Raw genomic sequence first — 20,890 nt, forward strand, 5'->3', positions numbered from 1 at the left:
ACGCTCAAGTATATTGATGTGTTGCCTGCTTTAGTGAAAGCATATAATCATTCCTATCATCGTAGTATTCAAGAAAAACCTGTCAATGTCAACGAGTCCAACGAAACCGAAATTTGGTATCGTTTATACGATACGAAAAAAGACAACAAAGTGAAAAAACCGCAATGTCAAGTAGGTGATAAAGTAAGACTCAATAAAAAATTTCGTCCTTTTAAAAAAGGGTATTTGCCTGGGTGGACCGAAGAAGTGTTTTTAGTGAAACAAATCTATACCACAAAACCAGTGGTAACGTATAAACTCACGGAATGGGACGGGTCTCCTATAAAAGGAACGTTTTATGAACCAGATCTGCAAAAGGTCAATGTCGCAGACGATTCATTATTTCGTATTGATCAAGTTTTAAAACGCAAAGGAAAACAAGTCTTTGTGTCTTGGAAGGGTTGGCCGAAAAAATATAACTCTTGGGTTTGGAAAAAAGATTTGCAAGTGTTATGAAGAGTTTTCGATTAACCTTGATCAGCGATCCCACGGACGAACATCCCCAAAACCAAAATAATAATTTTAAAGTGCGTTTACCGGTGCGACTCAATTTAGAAGGCAATACCTGGCAAGCCAGTTTGTGGAGTGTCTCGGTCCCTGATGTAGGACATAGTTCTGCGGTCATTCACAGTAATAGTGACACCAAGATACTCAACTATCGCTACACCTTGACCAAGCGTCATGCTGTGGCCAGTGATTGGTTTATTAACTTTGAGCCCAAAGACAAAACTGTGACTTTGAAAGATGTCATGGGTAGTTCGTATCCTGTCTATTCAGGTCATCAATTATGGCAGAATATTATGACCCATATGGAACAAACCATCATGGAAGATGTAAAGTCAACCTTCGACACTTGGAAAACAACCAAAGGTAATACAGGCACTGTTTCCCTGAAATCTACTTGGAAACCCACCTTTGAATGGAACGAAAACACCCTCGTGTTGAAAAAAGTATCCCGTGAAGATGCGTTTGCTCGTGACAGACAGCTAAGAATTCACCCCCTTTCCTCTGTAGGGATACATGTGGATTTTGCGGAAAAGTTTGGTTTATTGTTCAAAGACAAAAACAACCAATACCAGTTAGGACCCAATTTAGACTTTGTCTTACCCACAACCACTTATACGACATCCACTCCACCCGTCAAAAGCAATGATAAGTATCAATGGCTAGGAGAGCATTTTGTGAGCATTAGTCCATCAGATTTATTAGGGGGAAACTCGTTATTCAAAGTCAAACAAGAGAACGGTCAATCGTATCTATATCTCACGCGTACTGTGGATTGGCATTTTCAAAATCTGAATGTCCTGTTTAATACGCATGTGGGAACCGTAAAACAGACGGTCATGATTTATTGCGATGCTGTAGAATCCACCATTGTAGGATCACAACGACATTCGCTGTTAAGAAAAGTGGAATTAGAAAGAAAAGGAGAAGGGAGAGCGACCATAGAACCTTACCATCGTGAATGGATTCGAGTTCGAAATCAACACATGGAAAGCATTGAAGTGTCGTTGGCTACACCAGATGGGTCCTTGTTGGTCTTATCCCCAGGCAAAACCATCATTACCCTTGGTTTTCAACAAGTATAAAAGAGACCCTGTATTATGGAAACATCACAACTACAGCAAACAACATGTTAGGAGGATCACTGACGCGTTATCATACCCCCACTATGTACGGGAGTGGTTTTATGCAAGAATTGGTAAAATTAGCGGGGCCGAGTGTAGTTCGCTCGATTGGACACGGATTACATGCTTATGAAAAAGGAGCGTCAGCCTCCGAAGCCTTAAAAGGTTCAGGAGACGTTTTAAAAAGAGGACTCAAACGTAAAATACCCGCGGCTATTGGTCTTGCGGTTAAAACCAAAGCCAAACAAACCTATAAAAAGAAACGACAACGTGTTAAAGACATTTTAGGTGTGTAAAACATGCGGCGAGGACAAAATTCACAATCTCACATAAGACATCAACGATCAGTGGGTCGTTACCATTCTCCCTATCAACGCGGAGGCACTATTTTTAGACAACCTACCAACCCATGGGGATCCACTACCTATAAACAATTAGATCCAACGATTCTTCGTTCTTTAAGAAAACAAAAAGGAGGGAAAGTGCATCCAGTCATCTACCCTTGGAAAAACAAAGGACGGAAACGTATAAATAGACGAAGCAGACGACGTTAAGCTATCAGTCCGTCAACATGTCGCTGAATCTGTTTGACATTCCCAACATTGACTATAGGTATGAAGCCAAACGGTGGATTCCTTTCAAACCAGCTAATACTGGAACACGTCCTATTCTTTTTACTGTACCGGCAGGGGATGATTATTATGATTTGAATGAAACCAAGCTAGAAATCAAAGTGCGTATGAACACCACAGGGACAGGAGGACTTTCCAATGATGAAACAGGGGCTTCGGATGGTAATGATACCAAATATGTCTATTGCGTCAACAATTTTGGTCATTCTCTCTTTAATCAAATGAATGTGTCTTTCAACGGAGTGTTGATGACAGAACAAAGCAATGCCTATCACCAGAAAGCTTACCTAGAAACCCTACAGAATTTTAATCGCCAAGAAGGAGAAACGACCTTGGCAGCTCAAGGATGGGTGAATGAACTCAATGTCCTTGAAGAATTAACCCCTACCAATGCAGGCACTAATGATAAACCCAACCCCAACGACTGGAGTGGAAAAACAGGCTTGAAAGCACTCACCAGTCGCTTACTCGGCAAAGCGTATCATACCTTTATCATCAAACCCCACATCGCGGTGTTCAAAACAGGCAAATGTTTGGTTCCTAACGTGCAGATTGATTTGGAATTGTATTTGAATGACAGCAACATGTTTCTGTTTGGTACCCGAGACACGACTACGACTGTCAACAAAAAGATTCCAACACTGGGAGACAATGATTTGTTTGTCACTCTGTGGATGAAAAAAGTCACTCTCAATGCCTCTGTGTATTCCAGGCTACAAAAAGAAAGAAGTTTGAGTAAAACCAAAAAAGTCCGCTACCCTGTAGTTCGAAGCGAAATCCGAACGTATTCGTTCGATGGAAACAGCACTCGTTGGTCTCAGGACAATGTCTTCTTGAACAAGGTTCCTGTCAAAGTCATTATCGGACTCATGAATTCCACGAATTACAATGGAAGTCTGAAGTATTACCCTTATGCCTATGAAAAGTTTGGTGTCACCAGAGTTCGACAACGGATTGACGGCGAAGAATACCCGTATAGAGCCTTGGAACTAACAGGCAATTCCAAAGCAGAAGATTTAGTAGGCTATGATCGCTTCCTCACAGCGTCAGGCGCTTACAAGCACCACAGGGTACCCATGCTGCTCCCAAGCGACTGGGGACAAGGCAACAATTGTACCTTGTTCATGTTTAACAATGCTCCTGGGGATGCGGATGATCCTAGCTATAGAAATCCTAAACTCACGGGGAATGTCAGTTATGAAATTGACTTCAGAGCCAATGTAGGTCACAACGTGACCGTGGTAATTTGGAGTGAGTACGAAAATGTCTATGAAATAGACCAGTGGGGAGGCATTCTTTATTCCATCAACAGCTAGGATGGAGTTCGTACCTCTCAGTGATACAGTCCTCAAATACTTAGCAGAAGACGATCGCGAATTACGACCCTATTTTCGTGGCGTGTTTCCAGCAGATCAATTACCTCCCGTGTCTAAGAAACGAGTGAATGCTTACATTGTTAACACAGATCCAGCTAGTCAACCGGGTGAATTGGTTAGCCCTTTGGACCGAAGGAACTACATGTGAAGTCTTTGACAGTTATGGGTTACCTCTTTCTACCTACAAAAATCCTACCTTACAAGCTTGGTTGAGCCAGTGGAAAGAAATCATTAGCAGTGATCAGACTTTACAAGCCATGGATAGTTTTACGTGTGGGCATTATGCCCTTTTCTTTTTGAAAGCAAAAGCCAGACATGCCTCTTTTCAAGATTTTTTAGCTCAGTGGCATTCCAATAATTTAGTGTTAAATGATAGGCGAGTCGCAGACCAACTGCAGCGTCTCATTAAAACAGAGCTGACAGAGTATGAGCAATGTAATGTAAACCGTTGTTCTTTTTTCATTCACTAATAAAATTGTGTGTGTGTTACTTCTGACTGTGTCACTTTTATCATGATATTACGGGGGGATGTTCAAAAAGTGCTCGATGCCCTGTTAGAAAAAGAATGATCTTATTGGAAAGATCACAAACAAGAATGGATCAAACTCTGTCTGGATCCAGCAGATCTGTGGGATGGGTATCATTGGCAATTTGTACGATGTTTAGTGCAAGCTCAGTTGTGGTGGGACTTAAAAAATCATATAAAAGGAATAGGTGAAACGCATTTGAAAGATCAGATACTAATCCTCATTCAGTTGACCTCACCGCGGTTGTATCAACAACTATCGCCCGAAGGGGAAAACGTCGAGTCATAAAACGAAAAAGTCAAAAAGGGGGTGCGAGATTTAGGCGAAAACCACGTCTTGTGGATAAAATTTCCGAAGGGGTAGCCATGGGGTTGTCTGGTCCTTCTCCTAGTTTTATCAAATTAGGCGCCTTTTTAGGGAAACAAGCGCTGAAAGGTATAAAAGATAACGTACAACATTACAGACGGCGAAAATGATTCGACAACCCTCTAGTGTGATTGTAGCGGGTCCCTCAGGTAGTGGGAAAAGCGAATTAGTGGAAAAATTACTCAAAGAAAAAACATTGTTTGACCCTCCTCCGAAAAAAGTGGTATATTGTTATGATCGATGGCAACCCCGATTTGATCGCATGAAAAAACACGTTAATTTTTACAAAGGACTTCCTCCCGAAGGGGCTCTTGTTAAATGGTTTAAACCTGAACATCATGGCATACTCATTTTGGATGATTTAATGGAAGAATCAGGGAGTGATAAACGCGTCTTGGATTTATTTACGAAAGATTCTCACCATCGAGGCATTACCGCTCTTTATATTACACAAGATCTCTTTCCCCCGGGCAAGTTTGCGAAAACTATTAACCGCAATGCACACTATGTGATTTGTTTTAAATCACCCAGGGATAAGACAGGCATTCGACATTTACTGCTTCAAGTGTACCCTGAAAAATGGCGTCAAGTACTCAAATTGTTTTTAAAGCTAACAGCCCGTCCTTTTGGTTATTTTATGTTGGATTTACATCCTGCCTCGGATGACTGTTTTCGCATTTGGAGTCATTTAACAAAAGCAGAGGGAACAACACGCGTTCATACCTTTGACGAAGATATAAATAGCCGTTCTATCTCAAACCAACGCATTCGTCATCATGAAACAAAAAGGAAAAAGAAGAAAAGGTAGACCTGGTGTAGGAAGACAGAGAGGAGGTATTGCTCCTCTGTTAGCAGCAGCTATTCCAGCCTTAGTGAGTGGTGGAAAAGCCGTTGCTTTAGGTGGTTTAGGCGCGGCGGCTAATTATGGCACTCGGAAAGCGTTACGAGCTTTAGAGAAAAAGAAGTATAAAAGGAGGCGTAAACGAATGAAAAAATAAACATCATGACGGGGCGAATGACAAGACAGAGTCATTTCTTAAGAGATGTCTTAAAAGTAGCAAATCAAAATAATCGTCAGCAAAAATTACGTTATGCGAATGCGGATCAAATTGATGCAGTGAGTGAACTGGTGATGAACACGTTGCGTGGGGCTGTACGACCTGGTAGAAAGACGGTCAGTCGTTTAAAACCCTATCGTCAATCTCTCCGAGTCATTGCGAATCCTCGTCAGAGTATAAAAAGGCGCAAACATCTGATGACTACAAAAATAGGAGCCGGTGCGTGGAAAGAATTAAATCGCTGCTATCACTGCGCTAAAAAACATTATCGTTATTAAGTCATGAAACGTAAAGTGTTACAACGACTCCTATGCATATTAGATTATGTGCTTCTCATTGCACAAATGATCAAAGAGTTTCAACAAAAACTCAAAGGGAGATGCAGACCCAAACAGATATAAGTGCATGGTTTGACTAGGATGTTCATTTGCCATCATGGACGGTATTTCATCCACACCGATTGAAAACTCTGTGAAATTTTTACGTTTGCGGGATAAATACAAATCTAATCTTTTAGACGATAGCCGCTTAACCAAAGCTGCTGGTTTAGCCGCTCAAAAAGAACTTTTGCTGGAGAGTCCTGCGCCAGATACTTGGAAAGAACCCCGTTTGAAATCCGTGAACCGAGAATTACAACAATGGGTTAAGAAAATTCGTCAGCCAGGAGGAACGCGCGGGATAGGGCAGGATGTTTCCGATAGCGATGATGAGGAGGGAAATTTAGCGGTTGGTCCATTACAGCAATTTATGGGGAACATTTCAAAAATCAGTAAAGCTATAAAAGGAAAGCAGAACCGGTGACCCCTCATTCAGTGTTACAAACACCTGTAGTTAAACAAACTCCCTCCACCAGTAAAAAACCCAAGTTGACCTTTAAGACCGAATCCAAAGCAAAGCGGTTGTTACCCAAGACCCCTAAAAAGACTCCTTCATCTGGTTACAAGACCCCTAAAAAGAAAAAGACTCCTTCCCCTCCTTCCAGTGTTTTTAGTACAGCGGAAGAAGAAGAAGGCTTTGCTGCTAAATCCCCTTGGAAAAAAGCTCGGGAGAGTATTGAAAAAAAATTTAACGAGGCATCAAAAAGGGCTACAGAAAGAGCCTTAAAGAAACTCGCAACTGCTCCAGGCTGGAAACCGTTTGGGACACCAGCAAAAAGACGATTAGATGGCAAGGATTGGTAAAAGGAAGGCTCGCAGAAAAAGACCGCAAAAGGGAAAAAAGCGCGGTCAGCGTGGGGCTGCGTTGGATATTCAAAAATTAATTGAAAAAACAGGCAAAGAGTTTCATTGGCCTAGAGCAAATTACCTTGGTCCAGGGACCCGCCTTCAACAAAGACTGAAGGGGGTGACCGAGGCATCAATAGATTAGACGAATTAGCGAAAATCCATGACATCGATTATTCCAAAGCGAAAAGTTTAAAGGACAAGTGGAAAGCGGACGATAAAATGATACGCGCTATTACAAACCTCCCAGGGAAGAAAACCAAACAAGAACGGATCGTCAAAGCCATTATGCAGACAAAACGCAAACTTAAGCTGTAATTCTGTTTGTTTTTTTATTCACTTATTAAAAATTTGTTGTTACAATTGAATTGTGTCTTATTCTTTCTTAAAATGCAGTCGAATCACGCACTGACTATCCGATTGAAATTGAACTAGTGTCCCATTTAATTCTTTGAGCGTGATTTCAACCTCTTCCCAATGATTGTCTTGTACCTCGTAAAAGTTTTCTCGGGTGGGTGAAAACGCATAGCGTTGTCTTCCTTCAGGCGCATAATAGACTTGGCCTAAGGATTGCGTGACGGTCACGCTGTTAGCGGTCACTTTGGCTGAGACTTCCAGGGGTCTGGGGTAGAGGTTTAAGGCATCTTCAAAACTTTGATTGAGGTTAATAAAACGCCAATCGGAGAGAGTACTTAAATGAAGCCAATTGCCAAGTATTTGGGTGGGTTTTCCCGTCTCCAAGGAACTGGCTCCTTTAATGTGATTGGGGTAGCTATGTACCAAATTTGGTCCCATGCTATCGGCTTGATTAGACTTGGTATTTATCCAATGCAATGTTTCCGCCAACGATTTGTAGACATAAATTGAATTGTCCGTATGGCTATGAGTTAAGACGAGTTCCGGTTGCACACCGTCTTTATTCCACGCTAATGTATGCCAACGGGCTGAACTAAACTTAAAACCATCATCCAAACTAGCGTGCGCTGTTTCTTCTATTCTATGTTTCACTGTATTAAAAAAATCCACCCCTTCATGACAGGCGCCTGCTTTTTCCCATTCACGTAAATCACTAGCACTGATATAGCCTTTTTGCGACACACCGGATTGATTTGCTTTTTCAGTCTCAGCCCATAATTCCATTAAATTCACATCGGCACTCTGCAAGTCTTTAAATAGAGACATTTTAGGCAAAATTGCCGAAGCAATTGAGACTTTCCATCCTTCCCCGTGTAATCTTAACCCAGGTTTGACTTTAAACTGATTTGCCACATTACTCACGTATGTTTGGGTGACATCGCTTACAAGGGTTAAGTAAATGTTCGACATGTTTACGAAAAGTAACTTGACCAACCCTGTTCCCTCTATTTATACAAACAGAGACCACACCAATCAATTGTGTCGCGAACTTAGTTTATTAAGCCGTTTTTACCTCCCTTCGATAAAACGTTACAAATCCTAATTTAATTTCAAAAACAAAGCATGCAAAGGGTTCGCGCTTCCAAGCTACTGTACCCCTATAAAAACTACATACAAAAGCTACAGCGGGTTGGCGCTACCAAGCAAACCGTACCCGCACTATTTTTACAAATCCATTAAAAGTTCCACCTCTGCTCCAAACCAATTGTAGCCATACGGCGTAGAAGAGCGAGTGGCGGGGTCAATCACGCGTTTATCAAACACCAGCTGATAATGTTTTTTACGTTCCGTGAGCTTGATTTTCTTGGTGACCTGATTGCGTTCAAAAAAATCAGGAATCGTGATCGCCATTCGGCGCGCTTTTTCCAACGGTTCGTCTAACTCTTTTAAAATGTTTTCTTTCATCGTGTAGTAATTTAAGGTTTGTTTTGTCTCATAATTGAGAGAAAACCCACGTACTTTACATTCGACTTTACCTTTCTTCGTCAAGTAGCCATAGTTTTTCGCACCGCCACTGCAAAATTTCACGATCACGTCGCCGTCAAGTTCGTCCGTGAATTGTCCCAAAAAATCTCCCAGCGGGAGCTTGTCTTGACCCCGCTTGGTTTTATAAATGACCGAGTCTGTATCGTAATACAAGACTCGGTCACCTAAAAAATCAAGGGCATCGTAAAGCTTGAGGCGAGCCAGCGAAGTCGTGAAGGCCGCGATGAACACGTTTTGCTTGAACGAACGCTGGTATTCGTCTTCCGCTTTGGTCACCACCAACTCCATGACATCTTCAGAGCAGATACGTACACTGTGAATCTCATTCACCGGGTCTTCTAGCAGCTGAAACAACTGTGAGGGTTGGGTGATGCAGTGCGTCACAGGCTTGTTCTGTCGCTCACCAAATTTCCCCCATAAGCTGAAAAAGAAAAAAGTAATGTTATTGATTTCTTAGTATGGTCCGCAGATTATAATTTTACAGTCTGCATTGCTCCTTACAAAGTCTAAAACATTTCACGAATTGAAATGTACAGTAAAACACTGCAATGTAAGTTTAAAATCTGCACACTTTTTCAACATATTTCCCATACAAAACACTGTAATTTTTGATTTGTAGTGTGCACTTGTGTTTGCACAGTAGTAAACATTTCGCGAACTCAAATTTGCAGTAAAACACTGCAACTAATTTTTCTTAAGTGTAGACTTTGACTGCAACTTAAACAATTTAATATAACTAGTTACCTGTTCAAAAGTAATTTCGCAATGCTTCTTCGGCCCGGATTCACAGCAATCTTTTCAGGATCCAGCTTAATCCCCTCGTGTTCTTCATATTGCTTTACGTACTCTGCTTTCTGCTCTGGGGTTTCCACACCTGCAGGCCATCCGGCGCTTTCCTGTTTAAGTTTCAACCAGGTATTCACGTAGCCAGCGAAAAGGCCTTCACGTCTATTTTCTTCGGGGAAGTGCCAGACTTCATGGATCTTCACAATCTGATATCCTTTCTCGACTGCCTTCTGCAATTCTGGTGTGCACCAAGTACCTTTTAGCATTCGCTGTTCTCGGGTGTGACCACACATGTTGGACCGCTCAAGTAATGGTTTTTCTAACTCTTCGGCAACACAAGACCTGCAAAGAGGAAAAGTAAGTTTTCCGCCTGCTCTCACGGGCAAGACGGGGTGGTACAAGCGTTCCGGAGCCAGGATATCGACTTGAGCGAGACCAAAATAATCGTTAATGTTCTGGTTTTCTGGACGAAAGATAATCTGCGGGAATCCCACTGGATAAGTTCCATATTTGTTAATACTTGGATACAAGCTTGTATAATCAACATAGCAAATCTCTTCATCTTCAGCGGTTTTTGAGTACAGGGTCGCAGCGCCCGTTCGACCCCCAAAGAACGCATCTCGCGGTTCAAGCGGTGGCACAAATTCAAAGTGTTCCAAGAATTCGGCCAGCTCTGGATCGGTTTCTTTCTGCTTCGCAAAGTCACACCCACACATTTCAACCACGTTGTATCCAGCGTCACGGAGGATGGCCGTTTTCTTTAGGGTTGCCTCGTAGACTTCTCTCACAGTTCGATCTGGATGGCAGAAGCGCTTCAGGTTTCTTTGCTTCGGGTAACATTTAAAGCATCCGTGAAAGATGCAACCCTGGTACTCGAAGACCGTATTGCTGGCAGCGTGAAAACCATCCACGTTGTAAGTTTGGGCTGGGGTGATGACTTTGGCTTCCCCATTCAATGAATTTCGTACATGCTGAAAAAGAGAAAAAATATATACATTTGTTATTGTTTACTTGACGGTCCGCAGATTATAATTTTTCGATCGTGCATCTTCGTTTGCACAGTAGTAAACATTTCGCATACTGAAAAATACAGTAAAACACTGCATGTTAAATTTTTAAAATGCAGACTTTTTCAACATAATTCCCATACAAAACACTGTAATTTTTTATTTGTAGCGTGCATAGACCATTGCACCGTAGTAAACATTTCACGAAATGATATTTGCGGTAAAACACTGCAACTAATTTTTCTTAAGTGTAGACTTTGACTGCAACTTAAATTCTTAAGTGTGTAAAAGACTAGTTACCTGAATGCCGCCGCCAATCTTGGCATTTTGAAATTCTAACCACTGCAGGGCTTCCACACTCTGATTCTGCTGGTTGTGGCGCCATCCGCCGAGAGGCTCCAAGGCAATCGTGTACGGCTCCAAAAACTTGGTCTGGAAAACTTTAAACGCCGTACTTGCAATGGTGACACATTCCACCGTAGGGTCTATGCCAGTCAGCTCTACCATTTCACTGGCAAATGTTTCCATGGATTCCGTTAGCACTTGGACATCGCTTTTCAGGTACGCAGATAGTTCTTTTTGGCAATCAAAGATGGCGCCGCTGTTAACTTTTTCTTTGTGCCAAGTTAAAAATTCCTTTCTCCGTTTTTCGTTCATTCGTTCGGGATGGTATTCTTCTGCTTTTGGGTAGCGTCCAACGTAATAAATCTTGTCTTCAGAAATGTAAGAATAAGGGAAGAAACCCTTATGCGCTTCCTTCAAATTAAATGTAGCCGGCAAGCGTTCCAAAGGCATGTTAAAAAAATTAAGAGAATCCCGACAAATCATATTACCACACTGAAACGACAAAAATTTCGCCCCCATACTCAAGACCTTTTCGACTTTGTAACCCTTATCATACAACAACTGCAAAATAAAAGACGAATCAAACCCTCGCATGTTGTGAGCAAACACAAACACTTTCCGTTCTTTCATGTCCGCGGTAACCGTTTTCGCCATCACATCCTTCAACATATCCGATGCCTTGCATGCTTCGCGGTAGCTACCTTCCACATTCACATATTGCCAGCCCACACGCACATCCTCAAAATCCTTATTTTCATCCAACCCACATTCAAAGTCAGTACAACACACCAGCGGGGGCGGTTCTTCGTCCTCTTCTTTTTGACTTTTTTCCGCGGCTTCCGCTTCAACCATGTCTTCCAGAATCGCACGGTCTTCCTCGCTAAAATCGGCTGCTTGGTCCAGAAGATTGCTGAACTCCATTCCAAGCGGTTGAATGTAACACTGATGCTTTGGTAAAACTTTCTCTCGGCAGTTAGGACATTTGTATTCTCCACACACATGCCTCTTTTTCTTGGAAAACTTATAGACTTTACAACACTCCGGACACTTTTTGAATAAACGACATAGTTTTTTCTTGTGAGCGGTAAAACAGTTTTGCCCGTGAAAAGACTGACCGCAATCATTGCAGTAGGCGTTAGCAGACTTTTTTTCTTGAAAATCAGGGCATTCGCCGTTTTTTCTTCGACATTTGTCACAGTTTTGACGAGAACAATTATGATGTTCTGAATCTTCATGATCGTAACCTTTGTTACATTGATGACAGTAATAACTCTTGTTTAGGAGGGCTGGCACACTTTGCAATCCGTGAAAATGTTGTTCTACTTTGAGCAGGCACAGTTTTTTAGGTGCTGAATCAAACGACGGGTCACAATACCAGAGTGCCCCACAGAGTCCTTCAAAGATTTTAATCTGGTATCCTTGAGGACCAAGATGATCTTGCATTCTCTGAATTTCGGGTAAACCGCACAGTCCTTCAGGAACCCCGGTTTCTTGATGCAGTTTGTAGGTAAGATGACCCTGCATTCCACGTCCTTTAGAAATATTTTGATACTGAGGGTCTTGGTCGACAAAGGCTTTGGTGCAAACCAAGGCTCGCGCGAAACACAGTTCATCTTTGTTTTTAATCGTGATCACAGATCTCTTTTTCAGTAACTGCTCAAACGACTTGTTACCAGGCTTGTTTTTGGCTGGTCTTCCGCCACGCTGATGCGTCTTAAAAAAAGACAGTTCAGCGTAAAAATCCCCGCTCGCAGCATCGAAACTTTCCGCTGAGTTAAGCTGTTTAGCCAGTCTTTCTAGCCATTGCCGAGTCAGTGGCGATCCTTGAATCCACTCACTCAGTGGAACTCTCGGGCAGCTGGTCCATGTGTGGGTCCCTGTACTGTGGTGAATAGCCATAGACATCGAATAATCCTGAGGATTGACAATACCATTGCGAGGATCGCGGATAAAATTAATCAAACCTTGATGGAAGGCTTCCGCTATCGCTTCACCTTGGTATTCCCCATTCGGCGGACGTAACTGTTCCAGAGAAAATCGGACTTGCATTTGAATGGCTACACCACGGTGAAAAGAGCGCGGTGCTCTCACTCGCTCCATATTCAGAGCAAACAAGGGATTCACTCCTTGTTGTTCTGCTCGGCGCGCCGCGATTAGCAAATCGCTGTCATCCTCCGAGTCCATTAATTCTTCCCCTTGACTAGTCGTCCAGTCAGGTATTTCCTCCAACAAGGAATCGAGCCCATCGTTCATAAGCGCGCGAATGTATGGATCCATGATACGAAAAACACCGTTTTGCAAAAAGCTCTGCTTAGTAAGACAGTAAAAACTGAATGACGCTTTCAGAGACGCGAATGAGTTAAATGAACTGCGGAGTATGTGTTTTGAATGTCATTAACTTATCCTAAACAAAAGGTTGTCCAAGATTGCCTAATGATCTATTTTCCCTTAGTCAGCTATACTCTTTGTTCTTTTTCTAATTACTTTTCCAACTGATCCCTCAAGACTAAGTCTTTGTTCGTTTTTCTAATTCATTTTTGGCTGAGTCAGCTCTACTCTTTGTTCGTTTTCTAAGGAATTTTGGCTAATTCAGCTTTACTCTTTGTTCGCTTTCTAAGAAATTTTGGTTGATTCAGCTTTAATCTTTTCTTTTTCTTGAGTGTTCATTAAGTTCTAAGAAAACCCCTCCCTGCCTGAGCGTTGACAGATCTCAGTTCATTTCTTTTTCCCAAAGACACAAGTAAATTACACGCAAACTTAACTTTATTTACATTTTTACCTTCCTTCGGTAAAACGGTACAATCACTTTCTTAGTCAATGCAATGAGAGGAACGTGTTTTAACCGCTAGTCGGTTAAAGTCCTTTTCAAAGCACTTTTTTCTTATTTACAAACTGGAACATATCAGATCCCTAATGAATCTGGTCCGTTATAAAAAATTGACATGGTAATCTCGAAAGAACCAGGGAAATTCTAACTTTAAGTGTGCGTAGGTTAGCTCAAAACGTTCAATCATTGTTTCAATAGCAGGAAAAAAAGGATTGTCCACAAGCTTTACATCATCGATCGTTACATTTAAAATTGTAATACGAAAATCAGTGGTCTGCCTATTGATTTCGATCCACTCTGTAAAAGGATTTAGCGGCGAAAAACGGATATCTTGCATCACTTTTCTAAAAAAGACCCAAAGATTGGATTACTCTGTGTTCAAGTGCCTGACGTCTTCTTAAAATTCCTGTACCCCTGTATAGCTTAAAGATTTTTCGCCGTTCATGTTCAAAATTAACTCGTTCGTATCGGTCATATTTCATTTGACCGGTTACCGTCAAACAATCAACTCCAATTCTAAAACACTGAGAACAAAATCCTTCATGAAACGAAAGCCATTGGGTCGATCTACAAAAATGACGTTTCTTGATTTGTCGCAAACATTTGCTAAACAGAAAATAAAAACAACAACTTACTCAAATTCTAACCCTAAACGTCTACGAATTGGCGTATAGTAAAAACGCCGAATTAAACGTGCCTCTTCATTTTTATCTACAAATTTCTTTTGCCTTTGCAAACGTAAACCATCTAAAGTTAACTGTGTTGACCTAATTCTTTTACATTGAGAACACAAAAGTTTCTCCGCATTGACGGGAATCCATTCTGTTTTATGACAATACATGGCCCATCTTCGCTGTTTCAACTGATTCAAACAATTTCTAAAATAAAACATCAACAAGCGCGTTTAAAAACACGTTTTTACAGTTCAATCATATAACATTTCGTCTTCACACTAAGCCATATGCAATCTTTTATCCAAAACAGGGATTCCAGAATAGGTCTAAAACAAAATAGGGACTAAAGTAAATCGTCGATTTGTTTCCACATTCGATTTAAAAACGTAACATCACTCGGGTAAATGTCTGAGTTTAAAAACAAGGCTTGGATAAAACACAAATCAGCGTAGACAAACCTGAAATTGACGCGGTGTTGTTGTCTATACTTATTTCTGTCTTCAATGTACTGCCGGGCTTGAAGTTCTTTGGCAATCGGATGACAAGGGACCAGAAACGTCTCAGCCATTAAACCCTTGTTAGGGACAGCTTCCAAGGCAAGTTCATACAAAGTCTTCATCTTTGAGCAATTGGATATCTTGACACTGGGATGAGCAGAGCAAAATGACTTTTTCAAATTCACTCTACCTTTATGCTGTTCATGGGAGATTCACGCTGATTGGTGCGGGGACAATTAAAGTGGAGCGGTAAAAAACCATTTAATTTTTCGCCGTTCTTTTAAGTTTTTGAACCTTCGCGGCAAAAAGTTCGCTGCTCTTTTTAGTTGAACGGCGGGCGGCAAAAACAATAACCCTTTTCGCTCTTTTTCAAGTTTGAGTCTTTTGTGTTGCAATCTGTTTTAAGATGAACCAGAAAAAATTTTATTTTCAACCATGGCTTTGCCATTTGAAACCGAGGGAACGTTCCTGACACAAAAGCAAGCTGATCATATCAACGAGAGGCATGTTTTAAAACATGAACATGTGAGAGCGTCGAAGTTTGAGTCACAAATTGATTTAGTCGATTTGTTAAAGACTGTCTCCGAACTCACCTGGGAAGAAAACAGCGAAGACGTGTCCGTCATACACGAGGGATGGAACGAATATCATGGACGCTTTTATTTGTTCGTGTTTAAACTAAACCGGCAAATTGGTACAGATCCGGAAGGCTTCCCTGCCAAACACATCGCTGTGTATTATTCTGAGAAAGTACCAGGCGAGAAATGGCAAATCATCTCAGCCTACCCATTTAACTGGGCGTTCTATTCACAATTCCTAAGTAGGAAGAACAGATCCCACTAATTGTCTTATGACAAAAACGGTTCTTTTAGGAACCACCACATCAATAAAAGTCATGACCAATATTCAGAAAGACTTCTTTATTTTGTAGTCAACTTTCGTCGGGAACGGGCTTAGCGCAACGCGTTAAGTCTTAGTACTGACGCCAGGTAACTTTAGTTTAAGCTTACAGGTTCAAATCTTTTTTTCTTTCAGGTCTTCTTTTTTCTCTAAGACTCTACGAGTCTTCATGCAAATTCCAAGCGAACATGAATTAACATACAAAACCATTCACTGGAACGCGTTAACTAGACACACACATTCTAGGTGTTCGAGTTTCATCATGAATGATTCGTGGAAATTATCTAAATAATCCACGGATAAGATCATTTGTTCCAGAATCCTTTCCTTCAGTCTGTATCTTGCTTCGCTTTTGGCTAGGTTCCGATAAACCCTTACGTCTTTTTCGTCGCGCGACATGATTAAACTGTCAACAATTGGTGATTCCCTGATCTTTAGAACGTTTTTGCTCTCGGGCGCCATCTTGAATTTTTAATTTGATTGACAACTGAGAACAATAGCCTAAAACAATAGGCGGCGGCGGCATCCTTTGAGACCACTACTGACGCCTAGTACTACTTATACATGCTTGAAATATTAATGTGTTATTATATTGTGCCCCTACAAGATTACATTCTATAATATCTTGCTTCCTTAGGTCTCGCTAATCCTCTATCTATACACGTGATGTCATTAATTTTTTTTGTGAATTTTTCACCTGCTCAATATATAGCAAAAAAGCTTTTGCTTTTCAGTATAGCCAGAAATCTCTCTCTCCCTCTCTCTTCTTATCGTAACCAATCCTAGAAAATAAAAGGTTAAGGTGTTTCGATACAGTTTTTCAGAGGCCATACCGATATTTTTCCATCGCCTTAAAAGTAGTTTTTACCTTGTCCGATCGCTATAAAATTTTCACCAGTAATTGGCTATGGATTGAAATTTGTGAAAATGTAGTTTTAAGTAAAATCGATATTACTATGACAACAGTAAACAAAAAACTTTGAAATTGAAAAAAGCCAAATTTTGTGTGATCTAGACCTGCTGCTGAAAGTCCAACACTAGGAACTTAAAGTTTGGTGTTTAGCAAACAATCTCCGTAAGAAGTAAAAAATTCTGTATGTTTGAATTCGAATAAAACGAAAATATATTTCAAACCTTAAATTTTCAATAGCCGTGATAGGTTATGTAATAAAAACGTTATAAATGACTCAAATTATTCTTACGTAGCGTACGAATGATGCTTAATATCATGTTTTGATACTAGGAAATTTTGGTGTACTTTCGTTCATGCGATCTTGAAAACTAACCCATTTTCTCACCATCTGTATAAGTGCAACTTCATTCAGAATTTGGACTTTTAGCGCTTTCTTGTATATCTCCGAAACGACTCGAACGAATTTTTTTCAAATCTGTTCACATAATCTTCATAATGTATATAAAGATGTCCGAAAGTCTCATTAAGATTGATTCACTGCAACACCTTGAAATTTCAAGACAAACCTGTCCTACCAACCGGTCAAAAATCTGCGTTACAACATTCACTGTTTTGACGTTATGCTAATTTTTCCAGAATAATGCGCACTATACATACCTCCATGACTAGTACATCTTAGTTTGAATTTATCGCATCTTTTGAATGTAAAATATTGGCAATACTCACACTGAAATGTACTAGTCATGGATATATGTATTGTCCGCATTAATTTGGAAAAATTACCATAACGTCAAAACAGTGAATGTTGGCGCGCAGATTTTTGACCGGTTCGTCGGATAGGTTTGTCTTGAAATTTCAAGGTGTTACAGTGAATCAATCTTAATGAAAGTTTCGGACATTTTTATATACATTATGAAGATTATGTGAAGAGATTTTGAAAAAATTCGTTCGAGTCGTTTCGGAGATATACAAGAAAGCGCTAAAAGTCCAAATTCTGAATGAAGTTGCACTTATACAGATGGTGAGAAAACAGGTTAGATTTCAATATCGCATGAACGAAAGTACACCAAAATTTCCTAGCATGAAAACATGATATTAAGCATCATTCTTACGCTACTTAAGAATAATTTGAGTCATTTATAACGTTTTTATTACATAACCTATCACGGCTATTGAAAATTTAAGGTTTGAAATATATTTTCGTTTTATTCGAATTCAAACATACAGAATTTTTTACTTCTTACGGAGATTGTTTGCTAAACACCAAACTTTAAGTTCCTAGTGTTGGATTTTCAGTAGCAGGTCTAGATCACACAAAATTTGGCTTTTATCAATTTCAAAGTTTTTTGTTTATTGTTGTCATAGTAATATCGATTTTACTTAAAACTACATTTTCACAAATTTCAATCCATAGCCAATTACTGGTGAAAACTTTATAGCGATCGGACAAGGTAAAAACTACTTTTAAGGCGATTGAAAAATATCGGTATGGCCTCTGAAAAACTGTATCGAAACACCTTAAGTAAATCAGTTTTGATGATTTAGTCCTGCATCTGATTTGCAGACGGAAACGAGTGTATAACAGGAGAGCACAACTGTGATGCCAATGCAGCCTGCAATAACACTGAAGGATCTTTCGAGTGCACTTGCAAACCAGGGTATTATTGGAACGGAGTTAACTGCAAAGGTGATTATATATCAGTAAAAACTTGTATCGTCTTAATGATAAGGCTATTAATTCAGTATTATATTGTCTCGAATTCACGCGTTTGAGTCCCTGAATAGAATTCAAAAGAGACATTTCCAAATGTAAAAAATAAGAGTTTGAAGTGTAGCCTTTGATCGACAAAGTGATCGTTGTCATCATTAGCAACTACTAAATGTGGCTGAGTAGGACGTGAAGAATTATGTAGAGCGAAGAAGATGTTATCCTCAATCTTGCGGTGACTCAATCCAGCTTGATCGAAGTTTAGTACATCTGATCAATCCACTGAAGGCGTTACTTCTCCCAGTGAAGATAGATCATAGATAATAAAATAATCAAATCGCAGCAGACTGAATTGTTTAATTATTTACAATGCAATAAAAAGTATAAAATAATTGTAAAAGACTAATTTCAATTTTGTCAATTAGGAATAATTATAATGAAGAACTGAGAAAGAAAGGAAAAATAACGTTATAACTCTTAATCTTACATTATAATAACATGTTTGGACGCCCGAACATGGCTGGTTTGAACGAATTTTTGCAGCGGTTTGTGCGAAAGCGGGGTAAGTCGTAAACTCTCTCCTGTCTGGTATTTTAGTAGCCTTGGTGGTTCGGTTAAAGCAGGCAAGCGAATTTGTGCTGATCCGAGGATATACTATTATAAACAGCTGAATACACTGATCGTTACGCCTATCATATAAAGTGCTGAGACCAAAACTGACTTAACAGTGTTTGTATGATTTATCAGGCGCTGTTATGGAGAGCGCTTTTTTTTGTACATGCTCACTTAGACAGTCGGGTAGGCTATGGTGGAAAATGGACGAGCGATATTCTAGAACGGGTCTCATTACTGTACAGCGGAAGTCAACAATATCTTTACAGCTCAAGCTGAACCAAAAAATGCAAACGCTTATTTGCTTTGTTAATAGTTTCATTTAGTATTCGCCAAATCAGAGGATAGCAATTTTCGCGCGTTCTGGTAGGCTCCCGTAACTAGGAATATCCTTGGATATTCACTGTTTCATTTGTTCATGACGGGATTCTGCTTCTCGTTTCGCGACAGTTTCGAACGATGAAATTTTAGCAGTAAATGAAGCAGCTGCACCAACAAATACCAAGAAAGAGAAAAAAATTGGCTTGTCGGTGTTTATTGGTCGCTAGAAAAGAATTTTCTTACTGAATTTGGAACAAAATCATAACAAATGATCCCCGAAACATTGTAAATTAAAACGTAAACAAACTCGAACTAAGTGATTTTTATCCAACTGATTTGGTTAATATTAAAACAACTATCCCACTCAGGGTCGGTTCATAGCGCTAGATATATACCTCGACGCTTCGCGTCTAGGTATATCCTACCTGACTATTCTGATCACCTCCCCTTCGGAGGATAGTTGTATATTATATAAACGTACCACTTGAGATCGCTAATAATAATAATAATAATAATAATAATAATAATAATAAGTTTACGGAGTACATGAAGAGAATCGGCGTGAACGTGAGGTTGGAAGTTATCCAGAAAACAGCATTGTTGGGGACAGCAAAGATACTAAGGAAAGTACTGTCCCTGCAAGAAGAAGGAAAAGAGAGATCTGGGACCCGTCGTGACTTGTTGTAACCCGCTCCCAAGGACTATAAACCAGGCCGAACATCCTGCCATCCTTATGTCAACGCTAAAATTATAAAATTACCTAGACTACTTAAATGGTAAAAAACTGCATAAAACCTACTAAAAACGAGATTAAAAAGCACATAAAATTACAAAAAGCTTTCTGAAATAAAAATGTCTTGAGTGTCATTTGAAAAGATGCGACAGAGGGGCTACTCCTAATCGCGTAGGGCCATGAATTCCATAGTTGAGGAGCAGCAGCAGCAAAAGATCGATCTCCTAACGTTGTTAAAGTCTTGATTTCACAGGGTTTAGTAGCAGTGCATCACAATCGGAGAGTAAATTGTATTTACATGTTCTTTAAGATTAATAAGTTCCTGGATATAAAAAGGTGCTAAGCCAGTGATAGCCTTTTACGTTAACAGTAGTATCTTAAAGTTAATTTTGAATTTGATTGGCATTATATCTACGGCAACTGTCTTATGTGGCAGTATTTAGATTCCTAGAAAATTAACCTACCGGCAGCATCTTGGACCCTCTGTAGCTTATTAAGCTGGTAGGCAGGCAGGCCATAGAGCAGGCTGTTACAATAGTGGACGCGACAGTGTTATACCTTAAAGTATGGCACTATTATAACAGCTAGTTCCTTCTCGTCGACCACAACAGGGCTGAAGACGTGTTTGTTATTTGTCAGCATTTAGTTGCATGCATTGCTCACGTGACTAGTCCTCGACGGCGCTAACTGCGCTTTGAAAGTCACCCTGTGCATCAATAGTATGGATAAAATTGGCCTGAATCTACCGATTTTCGTGTATTTATAATGAACAGAAAACGACTGGTGGAGGGGAAACTTGCTTACGTTTGCCGTAAA

General features: G+C 40.2%; 2 protein-coding genes across 2 annotated transcripts in view; one reads left to right on the top strand and one right to left on the bottom strand.

Moving 5' to 3' along the window:
* LOC140946544 (uncharacterized) overlaps nt 1-19,568 on the top strand; it is a 37,620-nt gene extending 18,052 nt beyond the window's left edge. The window contains exons 7-8 of the mRNA XM_073395673.1: nt 18,265-18,387; nt 19,471-19,568. Coding sequence (XP_073251774.1) covers nt 18,265-18,387; nt 19,471-19,568 — 221 coding nt within the window. The remainder of the gene's footprint in view (nt 1-18,264; nt 18,388-19,470) is intronic.
* The window catches only part of LOC140946543 (uncharacterized), a 156,129-nt gene that overhangs the window by 67,164 nt on the left and 68,075 nt on the right, over nt 1-20,890 (bottom strand). The gene's annotated exons all lie outside the window — the stretch shown is intronic.

This window comes from Porites lutea, chromosome 8 (genome assembly GCF_958299795.1).
Source record: "Porites lutea chromosome 8, jaPorLute2.1, whole genome shotgun sequence".
Taxonomy (NCBI): Eukaryota; Metazoa; Cnidaria; class Anthozoa; order Scleractinia; family Poritidae; genus Porites; species Porites lutea.